The sequence below is a fragment of the Diaporthe amygdali genome (assembly GCF_026229845.1).
Source record: "Diaporthe amygdali strain CAA958 chromosome Unknown NODE_3_length_2959817_cov_65_330692, whole genome shotgun sequence".
In the NCBI taxonomy this organism is placed as follows: Eukaryota; Fungi; Ascomycota; class Sordariomycetes; order Diaporthales; family Diaporthaceae; genus Diaporthe; species Diaporthe amygdali.
Genome location: NW_026517023.1, coordinates 1,286,617 through 1,299,100, shown reverse-complemented (window position 1 = coordinate 1,299,100; position 12,484 = coordinate 1,286,617). Strand labels below are relative to the sequence as shown.

General features: G+C 53.1%; 4 protein-coding genes across 4 annotated transcripts; all 4 read left to right on the top strand.

Annotated features, from left to right (window-relative positions):
- Window positions 1-69: 69 nt before the first annotated feature.
- Window positions 70-1,443, top strand: J7T55_002785 (uncharacterized protein; the record flags this gene model as incomplete). Its single annotated transcript, XM_053137895.1, has 2 exons — window positions 70-153; window positions 238-1,443. The coding sequence occupies 2 exons, from the start codon at window positions 70-72 to the stop codon at window positions 1,441-1,443; spliced, it is 1,290 nt and encodes a 429-aa protein (XP_052998654.1).
- Window positions 1,444-2,083: 640 nt separating this feature from the next.
- Window positions 2,084-3,820, top strand: J7T55_002784 (tannase and feruloyl esterase; the record flags this gene model as incomplete). The annotated part of the gene is made up of 3 exons (XM_053137894.1): window positions 2,084-2,563; window positions 2,619-3,401; window positions 3,491-3,820. 3 exons carry the CDS (start codon window positions 2,084-2,086, stop codon window positions 3,818-3,820), a joined length of 1,593 nt encoding a protein of 530 aa, XP_052998653.1.
- A 578-nt stretch (window positions 3,821-4,398) lies between these two features.
- J7T55_002783 (uncharacterized protein) lies at window positions 4,399-5,246 on the top strand (the record flags this gene model as incomplete). The annotated part of the gene is made up of 2 exons (XM_053137893.1): window positions 4,399-4,530; window positions 4,911-5,246. The coding sequence occupies 2 exons, from the start codon at window positions 4,399-4,401 to the stop codon at window positions 5,244-5,246; spliced, it is 468 nt and encodes a 155-aa protein (XP_052998652.1).
- A 3,863-nt stretch (window positions 5,247-9,109) lies between these two features.
- Window positions 9,110-12,139, top strand: J7T55_002782 (glycosyl hydrolase family 3 N terminal domain-containing protein; the record flags this gene model as incomplete). The annotated part of the gene is made up of 7 exons (XM_053137891.1): window positions 9,110-9,325; window positions 9,385-9,510; window positions 9,618-9,828; window positions 9,884-10,103; window positions 10,160-11,462; window positions 11,527-12,017; window positions 12,091-12,139. 7 exons carry the CDS (start codon window positions 9,110-9,112, stop codon window positions 12,137-12,139), a joined length of 2,616 nt encoding a protein of 871 aa, XP_052998651.1.
- Between the last annotated feature and the right edge of the window lie 345 nt (window positions 12,140-12,484).

The window sequence follows — 12,484 nt, the reverse complement described above, 5'->3', positions numbered from 1 at the left end:
GTATACGTCGTATACGCTCCTACCGCTCTTGCTGTTCGTCGTATAGCATCGCATCTGACAAGACTCGCCATGCCACGCCGCACAGCACCCATACGCAGGCCACACAAGAAGTCAAGATTCGGTTGTCAAGAGTGTAAACGTCGCCACGTCAAGGTAGGCAGGCAGCTTGACCTCATTTCCACACGTCCACACCTTAGTAACACAACTTGCTAACGCATCGTAATCTCCTTCTCCCAGTGTGATGAAGCCCGTCCCACATGCGGCCACTGCTTGGCTACCCTCAAGCCCTGCGTGTATCGGTCTCCGCCACCACGCACAACTCGGGCATCCTCTGTTCCAACGACGTTGCGCCCGAGCTCTCCTGCCGCTACCACCTTTCCCGGTGATGCAAGGTCTGCGACGTCTGCGCCTTCACCAGCCTCCGTGGGCCTGAAGCCATCTACTCCGTCAAATCTCGGGGCCTCCGTGGCTTCCCCAAGTGCAACGCCAACATCGTCGGCACAATATGGCGCCTTGGACCCGCCTCTTAACATGCGTCACATGCAACTATTCAGTCACTTCATCTTCAGCACAGCCCCAAGTCTCGACGATGGGCCTTCCCCTGACCGGGAACAGCTGCAAGTTATGATGCCAGCTGCGCTCTCTGTCCCGTATCTCGTGTATGAAATGCTTGCATTCTCTGCACTGCACCTCAGCCACACAGATGCATCTCAAGCGGACTACTACCGCGAGGAAGCCACCGCCCTGCAAACCCAAGCATTGTCCCTGTTCAACAACTCCCGGCCAGAGATTACAGCTGACACCTGTGCGCCCATGCTGATGTTCTCGGGCTTTCTCGGCATTTATACGCTCGCGGAAGCAGTCACGGCTTCGAGGGCTGACGGAAACGTATTTCTGGATAAATTCGTCACGTATCTGAATCTTCACCGGGGGGTTCGCGTCGTCACAGAACGAGCATGGAATCTCTTAGGGCAGTCCAACCTCTCCCCTGTTCTGAACCGTGCAGAGCGCACATTAAATGCTGTACCCTCACGGCAGTCCCAGGAGCAAGCCACAACAATTTCTGACCGCCTGCAAAACATGTTGGATAATGCAGACATGGGTACACAGTCCAATGCGGCCTGCCGTGACGCTGTATCACGACTGAAGCTCGTTTATCAATCCGAGCTATCGAGAGCAGAGATGTCTGGAGAGGCGCAGTCAACCAGCGTGATTTGGGCTTGGCCTATCCTCCTGTCAGGCGTGTTCACCAAGCTTCTGATGGAGCGGCGGCCCGAGGCACTCATCATCCTTTGTCACTATGCAGTACTCCTTCACTGGCGACGTCGCATATGGCTTGTTGGGGATGCAGGCCGATTGTTAATCGAGGAGATGACAAGGTTCTTAGGCACGTACTGGAAAGAATACCTGGAATGGCCGAACCAGATGCTGGAGGAATCATGATGATAATAACTGAGCCGCATTTGGGTATTGGAAGTAGCGAATATGCGGCGTATACGGCGTATACGGCTAGAGCATTTTTGGACTGTAGAGCTTATACGAGGGCTCGGCAGGATACGATCAGAATCGTTATGTACGTGCTCTGTTCAATTAATTTATCAAGGCGGGCCGATTCATGCACTCCGCGACGATCGACCTCAGCTAGGGCCCCTAATTTCCGGCTTGTGATTGCTCTTTGAGGCGGTGGTCATTTCGGTCTCTACCGTCGTTAGAGCTCTCACAGCAACTCATAGTAGACCCGAGAGTCATTGTGAGAGAACTGCCCTTGCACGACTCTACGGTACTGTCATGGGTCCTGCCATTAGTACGTATGTGCAGCAAGGATAGATGTCATTGGAAATAGGCTCCTAGGGGCCCTCTGAAGACGTCGGTACTACGAGGCCCAGGGGTAGATGCTAAAGCGCCTCAGTGACTCTGTAAATTTGAACAGACAGTGCGAGCGAAGATACGGCTGGTTTCCGCTTGTCTTTTGGTATATATGAAAGCTCACGCTTGACCAAAATCTCTTGAATTCTCGCTTCAGGAAAGGCATGTAATGCAATTCATATTCGCTCCGCTCTCTTTACCCTTCCACTCCAACAAGATGAATAATACAGCGGTTCCATTGTCAGCATGCGCGGCCAGTGCCATCCCTTACCCCACGGTGTTTGGCGCAGAGATTCTTGATTTATCTGTCAATCTTGTGCAAAACTTCACCCGAGAGGTATCCGATCAGCTTTTCTACAACCATCCCTCCGTCTCTCTGAAAGGTATCGACTACTGCAATGTCACTGTCACTTATACACACCCGGGCCAAGATGACACGATTAATGTCGAAACCTGGCTTCCGATGAATTCTTGGAACGGCCGTCTTCAAGCTGTCGGCGGCGGCGGGTACGTGGCTGGTCGGTTCGCTTTGTCGTACACCGCCATGGCTGGAGCTCTTGGAGAGGGCTATGTTGCAACAACTACCGACGGCGGTATTGGATTGAGCTACGTTCCTGATCCGTGGGCGCTGAACAGTCCCGGCAATGTAGACTTGTACGCCCTTCAGAACCTTGCCTCAGTATCACTGAACGATCAGGTATGTATGGAGCATCGATCACTCCTGGATCTTGCTGACTCGGCCTGCGTTCTAGTCCATCATCGCGAAGGACATCATCAACAACTTCTATGGGCAGCCTGCCAAATACTCATACTGGAGCGGCTGCTCTCAAGGCGGCCGTCAGGGGTTCATGCTTGCTCAACGCTATCCGGAGGCCTATGATGGCATCGCCGCCGCGGCTCCAGCGTTCAACTGGGGTCAGTTCATTCCAGCAGCCTCGTGGGCGCAGGTCATGATGGATATTACGGGGCAATTTCCCCCCAAATGCGAGGTAGATGCGCTCACGGACGCCGCTGTCGCAGCTTGTGATCCCTTGGACGGTGTTACCGATGGACTCATCAGCGACCTCGCAGTTTGTTCCTTTGATCCATTCTCGATGGTCGGAAAGGTAGTCAACTGCACTTCGACCGGCGAACAGGTCACAATCAGCAACGCCTCTGCAGGAATCGCCAACCTCACCTGGACGGGGCCTCGGAAAGGCAATGGGGACTTCCTTTGGTATGGTGTCGACTACCAAGCACGGCTGACGGGTGCGGACAACCCGGCGGGCACCACATCTGATCTTGGCTACGCAACGACGACTTGCGATTCGAATGGGACATGTGTTGGAGCACCCACTGGGCTCGGTGAGGCCTGGTTAAAGTTCTTCGTGCAAAAGAACCCCGAGTGGAACTACACTATGATTACCTCGGTTGATGAATATGCACGCCTATTTCAAGCTTCTGTTCAACAGTTCGATTCCATCATCGGAACGTCCGATGCTGACCTGTCCAATTTCCGTGACACGGGAGGCAAGCTCATCACTTATCATGGTCTAGTACGTCACCAAAACAATCGAGCGGTTGTCTCCCTTTACACGATCAACGAGCTCGCAATTCTCCCATGCTAACTCAAATACTACCATAGGCTGATGGTCTCATCCCGACCAAAGGGACCAGCGACTACTACGACCGTGCCATGAAGCAGACACCTGACGTCAAAGACTTCTTCCGCTACTTTGAAGTTCCAGGGCTGGCCCATTGCTCCGGTGGATCTGGAGGGCAGCCGACGGCGACATTCCAAGCGCTGGTCGACTGGGTCGAGAACGGCATAGTCCCAGCGACACTCCCTATCAAATTCAATGACACTGCTGGGACGGAGTACGATAGGGTTCTATGCCCTTACCCGGAAAAGGCACGACTTGTTTCCGACTCTGCGGACGTAACCAAATCCGAGTCTTACCGATGCTCAGTATAAGTGCTGTGATTCCAGCGCAGTTTGTCCTGACTATAAAAGAGTACTTGTTTGCTCAAGCTAAGTCTTTCTTTCCTTGTTGGTCAAAGCTGGATATCATATAGCCAACCTGGATTCTGTCTCCTCTTGGAAAGCCTTTTCTACCTTTGATTCTCTTTATGTATTTATTATCGATGGGATACCTACTAGTATAATTGACTATTATCATCAAAAGCATGGAGACCAAGCTATGGCGCGAATATCAGATCATGTTAAATTCTTGTCAAAGAACTCTATCTTGGATTCTTTCTACGTAATGTATTATCAAAGTGTCGTCTATGAGCTTCCTTTATAAATAATGCAGCTCAGGATTCGAGCTTAGGTACCCAGGGTCCACTCCATCTCTGGTACGTTTAGATCAGAGCACGTCTAGGAAAGGAAAAGAATATATATTGCATAACTTTTTTGGAAGACCCCGTATACAAGGTACTTGGGTGGAGCATCAGCAGGAATCAGTCCCACGGGGAACGAGCGTTTCAAGGCAAGAACTTAGTGCTTCATTTTAGACATACAATAGGGCACAGAAATTGGAAGCGATCACAATGAGCCTTCTTGTTGGCGATCCACGGGCTCTCCTCAGGCTTACAACGTTTTCTTCAAAGTTTACCAGATCCAAACAAGTCCAGCTCGTTCGATCTCCAACGGACAGCACGAAGGCTGGCATGAGATTCAAGGTATATCCAGTCGCCAGTTAATTCACCAATGTCGAACTCACGTCCTGCATCCTGCCGGCCTTAGAAGTTGCAAAGTGGATAATCTCTCTGCCGCTCAGTCTCCACTATGGTACACGAGACGGCAAACAAGTGGGGTATTTGAAAAACAGCATTGCTCCAGTGTCACGACCTGCCCGGTCGACAATATTTGTACGGATCAGCAGGGCATTGGCGTCTGATTCGCGCGGCTTTCTTAAGATCACCCACCCAGGCAAGCTTAGGTCTTTTATCTCGGGCTGGTCACCCACAACGATCTGAGGAGAAATCAAAAAAGCTTTTCCATAGACGGAGGCCAGAACTTGTAACTCGAGTAGGGGCCAACATGATAATACATGGCTCAGCATGCCATCCGGACAAACTGCCCAAATGCTGGCTGTCTTTGCGAGAAGCCAGCAAGGGACGAGCTGAACGTCGCCGCCGCCACAAATACCCCATCGACGGTTGAGATAAGGCTCCACGAGGAATGGTACGGTCGAGAGGAGCGATATGTTGCTCGGCGCGGTCTTCCGGCTGGCGAGCTCCTCAGGCAGAACATATACCTGCCTGTCCGCACTCGCATCCCGACCACGGTCTTTGTATCGGCTTCGAGCCAAACCTCGCAACCTATCGACTGCGCTGTCACAGCACGGGAAGACTACCGGCCAGGGCATAGCCGACACCTGGTAGACCGGATGTGATCTGAACAAAGCGGGGGTCCTGATAATTTGTGATGGGTAAAGCTCGTCATACGCACTCATGCATATGCGAAGCTTGCCTCTTTGGCCATCACGAAGTTTCTTGTCGGACCAGGCTTCCGGAAAATTCTTGGCGACATCTTGATGGTCGTGCTTTAAGTATGCTTGAATGTGATTCTATCAAGCTCGAAGAGGCAACGGTGGGTAATATCGTGCAGGGCTGCATGCATAAGACCGATTACACCATGACACATTAGTCTGGGGAAAAGAAGTACCGATGTCAAAAAAGAGCTTGATTATTGAAAGGGTTTACAGAAGGTAGCGCTGGGAGGACCGATCATCTCGAGACACGAAGCCGATGTCACTGGAGACGGGTTTGACTACCCAGAAGATAGCCTTGCTTCCGAATCCATTGACCGGGCGCCTCGAGCCGGAATCTACACTGCATTTTCCACAACAAGGTTTCTTGGGAACCGCATGTGTGTACATGTGGATCCGCCGACCAAGATACCTAGGTCCAGAGCTGGGATTCTGCCTCTGATGGATTTATGCATCAAATTTCGCAACGGGAGCGAAGTTCGGTGAAGCAACCCAAGTTCCTGGGATATCGTGACCAAGCACGGAAAGTCGAGGCGGACATGTCTACCGAGCGGGCATCATGGCAATACCTGGGAGCTCGCCGATCCGACTTCACGTGTACAAGCCGAAAATCATAGCAGAAGACGTCCTTTGGCCAGGATCTGACGCATTCAAATCTGGTACCAGCCCAGCCAAAGTTACAGACCCACAACCGTCGATGTCGATATCACATGTGTCTGGCATTGGCTTTCAACATGAAAACATATTTCAGCTGGTGTTTTTTGGGCCTTATGGAAGGTTGCACTGTCTATGGTGCTCCACCTTGATACGAGAGTCACTGCTTCGGGACGCACCGGCACCTGCAGCCTTTTGCCCAGTCACGCATGTGCTGGGAACACCCAACAGCCGACAATATTTCCGATTTGTCCACAGTCGCGCATGCCACGACAGAATCAATCCCACCGTTTCACTGCATAACACTCCAGGATTCCTTGCAGAGATGTTTCATACATACATCATACATCTGTCAGCATTTCAAGGGCTTCGTGGAACTGCAGCAAAGATACCCGACGGCTGTAGTGCCGCCCTCCCGCGACGCCATGGCGGGTAACTCACAAGTGCCACTTATAAGCATGTGAAATCGTGGCATTGCTATGAACAGGGGCACCGGGTCTCCCTCCGAGAACAACGACAGAAACAGCATGATGGGAATATGAGAAGCTTGCCATTGCCTGCCCACTCCGCATGGCGAATATTGGGGAGTCCAGCACGAGTGGCAACCCGTGATCCGACTCGTTTGGGGCGGATGCTGACATTCCTATCTGGCCCCGTTCTAGAACACCACGCCGTGGTTTGTGGCGCCGCGGCTCGTTTTAAGCCTCCTTCAACGTTTAGCTTCTGTTTCGTGAACAGCCCTACTGGCCATGTGGATCGGATACAGTGGTACGGCTAAATTGTGATTGATGGAAACAGAAGTACCCAACATGTGGTCAACCAAACTCTCGAAAATGCTTATACGGAGAGTGTGCACAGACAGGCTCCAGGGCCCTGGGGCCAAACTACTCTAATCCATCAGGGATTCTGTCTGAGGAAACTACTCTGATAAACCCGACAAGAGGTATGCAGATGGAATAAGCTTACATATCAGCTAGAATCAGATAAGCTTGCCTCAATACCTAGGCGATTCCTAAAAGGAAATAATTTGTCCAACGGAGGTGGATGCCAATTTGGTGAAGCAGCTGCAGGGACAAGACGCGCGAGCTTGCATCTCGCACACCCTCTCAGTACACACAGCAGGTTGTCAACACCTGCTTGATTACAAACCACAGCAACGCAGCAAAGTCAGATGCAGCACGCACATGCATTGCAGGGAGTGTTCCGTTCGAAAGCGGCTCCGGGCGGCCGGGCTTACGTTGTTGAATAGTCGTGATGAAGTCTCCGAGCAGCCAATACGCCGCGGCTCACTGGGTCCTGAGGGGTGGAGTCGCGGGCCGGATTTCCGCACAAGCAGACCCCCACTTGATAACTATCTGCGAGTGGGGCGATTTGGCTCCTGGGGGCATTTGGTCTTCTTACTCTGAAAGAAGCCCAGAGCATTACATATCAGCCGTGCCGTCACGAGCATGGAGTGCTATGAAACTCTTGATGGCGGCACGGCAGATCCCGGCGAGCCTCTACCCATGAACGCAATCTGCATATACCTCGGTTGACAGGTACGAGTATAATCCTTCGAACCAACGATAAAGCGGCGCCCTGCTCGGCTTGGAGGCGGACTTGACGTCGGAAGGAGGGCAGACGGTCCTCGGCCCTGATCAACCTAGCAAAAGCTGAAAGCGTCGCAACTGGAACAGCAGGCATTCGAGTATGTCATAAGCCTGGGCATCGAATTGCTTATGTACTCTAGAACTGTGGTATTCTGGTACCTTGCTGTGCTACTAGAATGTCGGCGGCAGCGGCAGGTGAGAGCCGCCGGGACTACAAACCGCCTCGTGGACAAGGATCCCCGTTCCCAGCCCTCTGTCTCGAGCCGTCAGTCCCGAAGAAACCGTGGAGTGCATTCAGGAACATCGGTTGGGTCTGCCACACCTTCCCACCTCCCACCTTCACCCTGCCTCCACGCCGCAGGCCAAGGATGCTTCCCCTGCCCCTGCACTGCAACCATTGGAGAAGAAGCAGGAAAAGCCCCGAGTGGCGTCTCCTCTGCATGCTCCTCAAGATGTACAAGCTTCGAGAAGAGTTCCCTATTGAGCTCTCATGTTCCGCCCCCGACGCACTACAAGGCCTCTTTCGTAGTCGATCCTCGGCAGCTTGAGACCGAGCGATTCAACGACCAACGCAGATACGGAGGAAAATGTCGCAGCTTTCAGCAGGCATGATCGAACGGGGCCATACCTGCGCTCGTGAATACACGTATCTTCATTCCATCCATCCTTCCATTAGACAAAAGATGGCCAGCTCTTGGGATAGATGGGCCCGTTCAAGGTCTCATCATCCGAACTGCGACCCCTTACAATACCACCGCTCACTCGGTCCGTCCCTACCGATCTAGCTATCCCCCCATTGCGAGCCGCAATAAATTGGATCTCTAAAGCACCAGCAGTCAAGTGACGGAATCAGATGCACTTCAACAGTGCTCACAGGGTCTATCCCTACTCTCCACGCCGGCCCTCTTCCGGTATGCCTCCTCCTAGCTCTCTTGGCTCAATCAATGGTGTCGATCCACACGAGCATCGGGCGGACGTGTCCTGCAGACCACACCACATCTCCAACGTGCTGTTACTTATTATTATCCGTCATATTTCATGTTGATGAATCCAAGGCGTGAGGCACCCCCAAACACAGTTCATCGGTGGTATGAAACGGACCTCAGTGCCAAGGACGGATCTTTATGGCACTTGGGCTCTCACTCGATGGTCTTTCCGAACAATTCATTTGGGGCGGCTAAATCTCGGCAGGGGTGGAGCAGCCATGCTCCGGACCTGCTGATCCATCGCGTACGGCTTATATAGATATCAAGCCATCCCCGTGACTCGCCCTCGGTGTGGGTGTGTTGGTGCCAGTCAGCCAACACACGTATCCAGCCTTGTTCAAGTGAAGAAAGCATTGGTCACTGGTCTTTGATCCATCTTATCTCTTGGTTGATAGTCAGATACCCACGCTCGTTCCATACCCTCGACCTGGAAGCTGGACTTTTTAGCATGTGTTGGGATCCTCGGTCTCACTACCAATCTTCAAAGTTAAGCCAAGACACATCAGAAGTACGGTGATCTAATAAACTGCTAGCCAAGATGGCCATCATATCAGAAGTTGCCAGGGACATGGCTCTGGACAGCGACGTGGACGCTGACTCCTCCCCTCTGGGCATGGGAAGCGCTGGCACAGTTTCCACCCCGGATACAGAGGTCACACCACCGGAGAGTCCTGTTCAAGAGCATCGAAGCCATCTGTCGAGTGAGAGATTGTGGGCCAAGAAGAAACTGTCACAACTCACTCAAGAGGAAAAGGTGAATCGAGGATTGATGCCTCACGATATTATCCGACGAAAGTTGCTGATGTTGGTTAGGTTTCACTTCTCACCGCTGCAGACTTCTGGAGGACGAAAGCCATCAATTCGAAAGGGATCCCAGCAGCAAAAACAAGCGATGGGCCGAACGGTGCCCGAGGAGGAATCTTTGTCGGCGGTACAAAGGTGAGTGACAGATCCCTAAGGCTCCACAATTGGCTGTAAACGTACTAAATGATATCCAGGCAGCTTTATTTCCCTGCGGAGTCTCACTCGCCGCAACATGGAATCAGGACCTACTGTACGAGGTCGGCCAACATCTTGCGAATGAGGTCAAGGCGAGGTCGGCTCATATATTGCTTGCGCCTACTGTCTGCATGCATCGTCATCCTCTCGGAGGCAGGAACTTCGAGTCCTTCTCCGAGGATCCGCTTCTCACAGGGAAACTCGCGGCACAGTACATCCAGGGATTGCAGCAGAAAGGGGTTGCTGCCACTATCAAACGTTCGTGGCACCAGGTTTGAGACTCGATGTGTAATATTGCTGACATTTCGGGCAGACTTTGTCGGAAACGAGCAGGAGACTCATCGATTAACGATAGATTCTATTGTACAGGAGCGGCCGCTGCGAGAGCTATATCTCAAGCCGTTCGAAATTGCTGTGCGGGAGGCAAACCCGTGGGCTATTATGTCGTCGTACAATCTCGTGAATGGTGTTCATGCAGACATGAACAAGCACACCCTGAAGGATATCTTGCGAGGCGAGTGGGGCTATGATGGGTAAGTCGTCTGTTTTGTCACAAAATAAGAAGCAGAAACTCTGACCATGCCCACAGGACAGTCATTTCAGACTGGGGCGGCATAAACTCGACCGTGGAGTCTATCGTGGCTGGGTGCGACATCGAATTTCCCTTTTCGACAAATTGGAGGTTTGAAAAAGTCCTAGACGCGCTTAAAAGCGGAGATCTCTTGCAGGCGGACATCGACCAAGCTGCTGAAAATGCGCTGACACTGGTCCACCGAGTCACGGGTGGCGAAGCATACACCGAGGAGCCAGAAAGGCAAGACAACCGGGCCGAAACGCGGGAGTTGATCAGGGAGGCTGGAACTCAAGGTCTGACGCTCCTCAAGAACGAGGGCGGCATCCTCCCGATCAACCCGAAGACTGCGAAGCTGGCTGTGATCGGCCCCAACGCCAACCGCGCAATCGCTGGGGGTGGAGGAAGTGCGAGTCTGAACCCCTATTACAACACACTCCCCTTGGAAAGCATCAAGAAAGCCGCCGAGCAGGAGGTCATCTACGCCCAGGGCTGCCACATCAACAAGTGGCTCCCTGTTGCATCACCCTACTGCAAAACGGAAGACGGGAAGCCGGGTGTAACAATTGACTGGTTCGTAGGCGACCAGTTCAAGGGTGCACCGGTCGTGCAGCAGAGAAGGACGAACACAGATCTCTTCCTATGGGACTCGGCACCGCTCGCACAGGTCGGCCCGGAATGGTCGGCGATCGCGAGGACGTCCTTGACACCAACAATCACAGGGAAACACACGATTAGTTTTATGAGCGTCGGGCCGGGCAAATTGTACCTCAACGACAAGCTCGCTTTGGACCTCTGGGACTGGACGGAAGAGGGCGAGGCCATGTTCGACGGATCGGTGGACTACCTTGTGGAGGTGGACATGGAAGCCGGCAAGGCGGTGGAGCTCAAGGTCGAGATGACGAACGAGCTGCGGCCGATTTCGAAGCAGAAACAGTTCAACATGACGCACAAGTACGGAGGCTGCCGCATCGGCTTCAAGCAGGAGGACAAGGTTGACTATCTCCAGGAGGCCATTGAGGCCGCAAAGCAGGCCGACGTTGCCGTCGTCATTGTGGGACTCGATGCGGAGTGGGAGTCTGAGGGATACGACAGGCAGACGATGGACCTGCCGTCGGATGGTAGCCAGGACCGCCTGGTCCAGGCTGTCGTCAAGGCGAACCCAAATACCGTTGTTGTGAACCAGTCCGGATCACCAGTGACGATGCCATGGGTTGACGAGGTGCCTGCGATCGTCCAGGCGTGGTATCAGGGGCAAGAGGCAGGCAATGCACTGGCAGACGTGCTGTTCGGTTTCAAGAACCCCAGTGGGAAGCTTCCGGTGAGTACTGACCCATCCATGAATGACATCTCAACACGAACTGCTTATTAACGGTCTTCCACAGTGCACTTTCCCCAAGGCCCTCACAGACACCCCGGCCTACCACAACTGGCCCGGCGAGAACCTCGGTGTCGTCTACGGAGAGGGGCTGTACATCGGCTACAGGCACTATGAGCGTGCCAACATCGCACCGCTGTTCCCCTTCGGCCACGGCCTGTCCTACACGACCTTCGAGTACGGGCGGCCGTCGCTCAGCGCGCGGGTCCTCTCCGAGGGCGAGCCGCTCGAGCTGCTCATGGCCGTGAGTAACATTGGCGACGTCGACGGCTTCGAGACGGTGCAGATTTACGTGCGGGACGAGAAGTCGAGGCTGCCTAGGCCCGAGAAGGAGCTCGTCTCGTTCGAGAAGGTGTTCCTCGAGAGGGACCAGACCAAGCACCTCAAGATCAGAATCGACAAGTACGCTGTCGGGTACTACGACACGTCGCTGAAGGCGTGGATCGCCGAGGAGGGGAAATTTGAGGTCCTAATTGGGGCCTCTTCGGCTGATATCAGGTTGGTGTCCTTCGCTCCCAATTCCAAAGCAATACCCTGGCAATGATACTTGCTGACACTGTTTCTCCCCCAGACGGAAAATATCGTTTGAGGTCAAGGAGTCCTTCACCTGGGTCTTCTGAGGGGTCAGGAATACGACCCGGCTCCTAATACCTGCAATGCCACGATTCGCTCGCAATACTATTCGATACAATCCTTAACTTCCTACTTGAAAGCTCGTAAATCCGCCTCACTTTCGCGGTGATACAAAGGGCGCAATGGCATTTTCAATGCATCTGCAGGAGGAATTGGTGGTCCGGCGAAAACACCGAGACCAAGGCATCATGGCCTCCTCAATTTTCGATGGCTGTTCGGTCTAGGCGGTTCTTTTCTTTGCTCTTATTCACTGTAAATATATACCCGTCTTGGGCCCGTTTTGGGACTGGTCAGGCCAAGGTCGTTAGGGACAATCAAGGAGGTCCTGACCG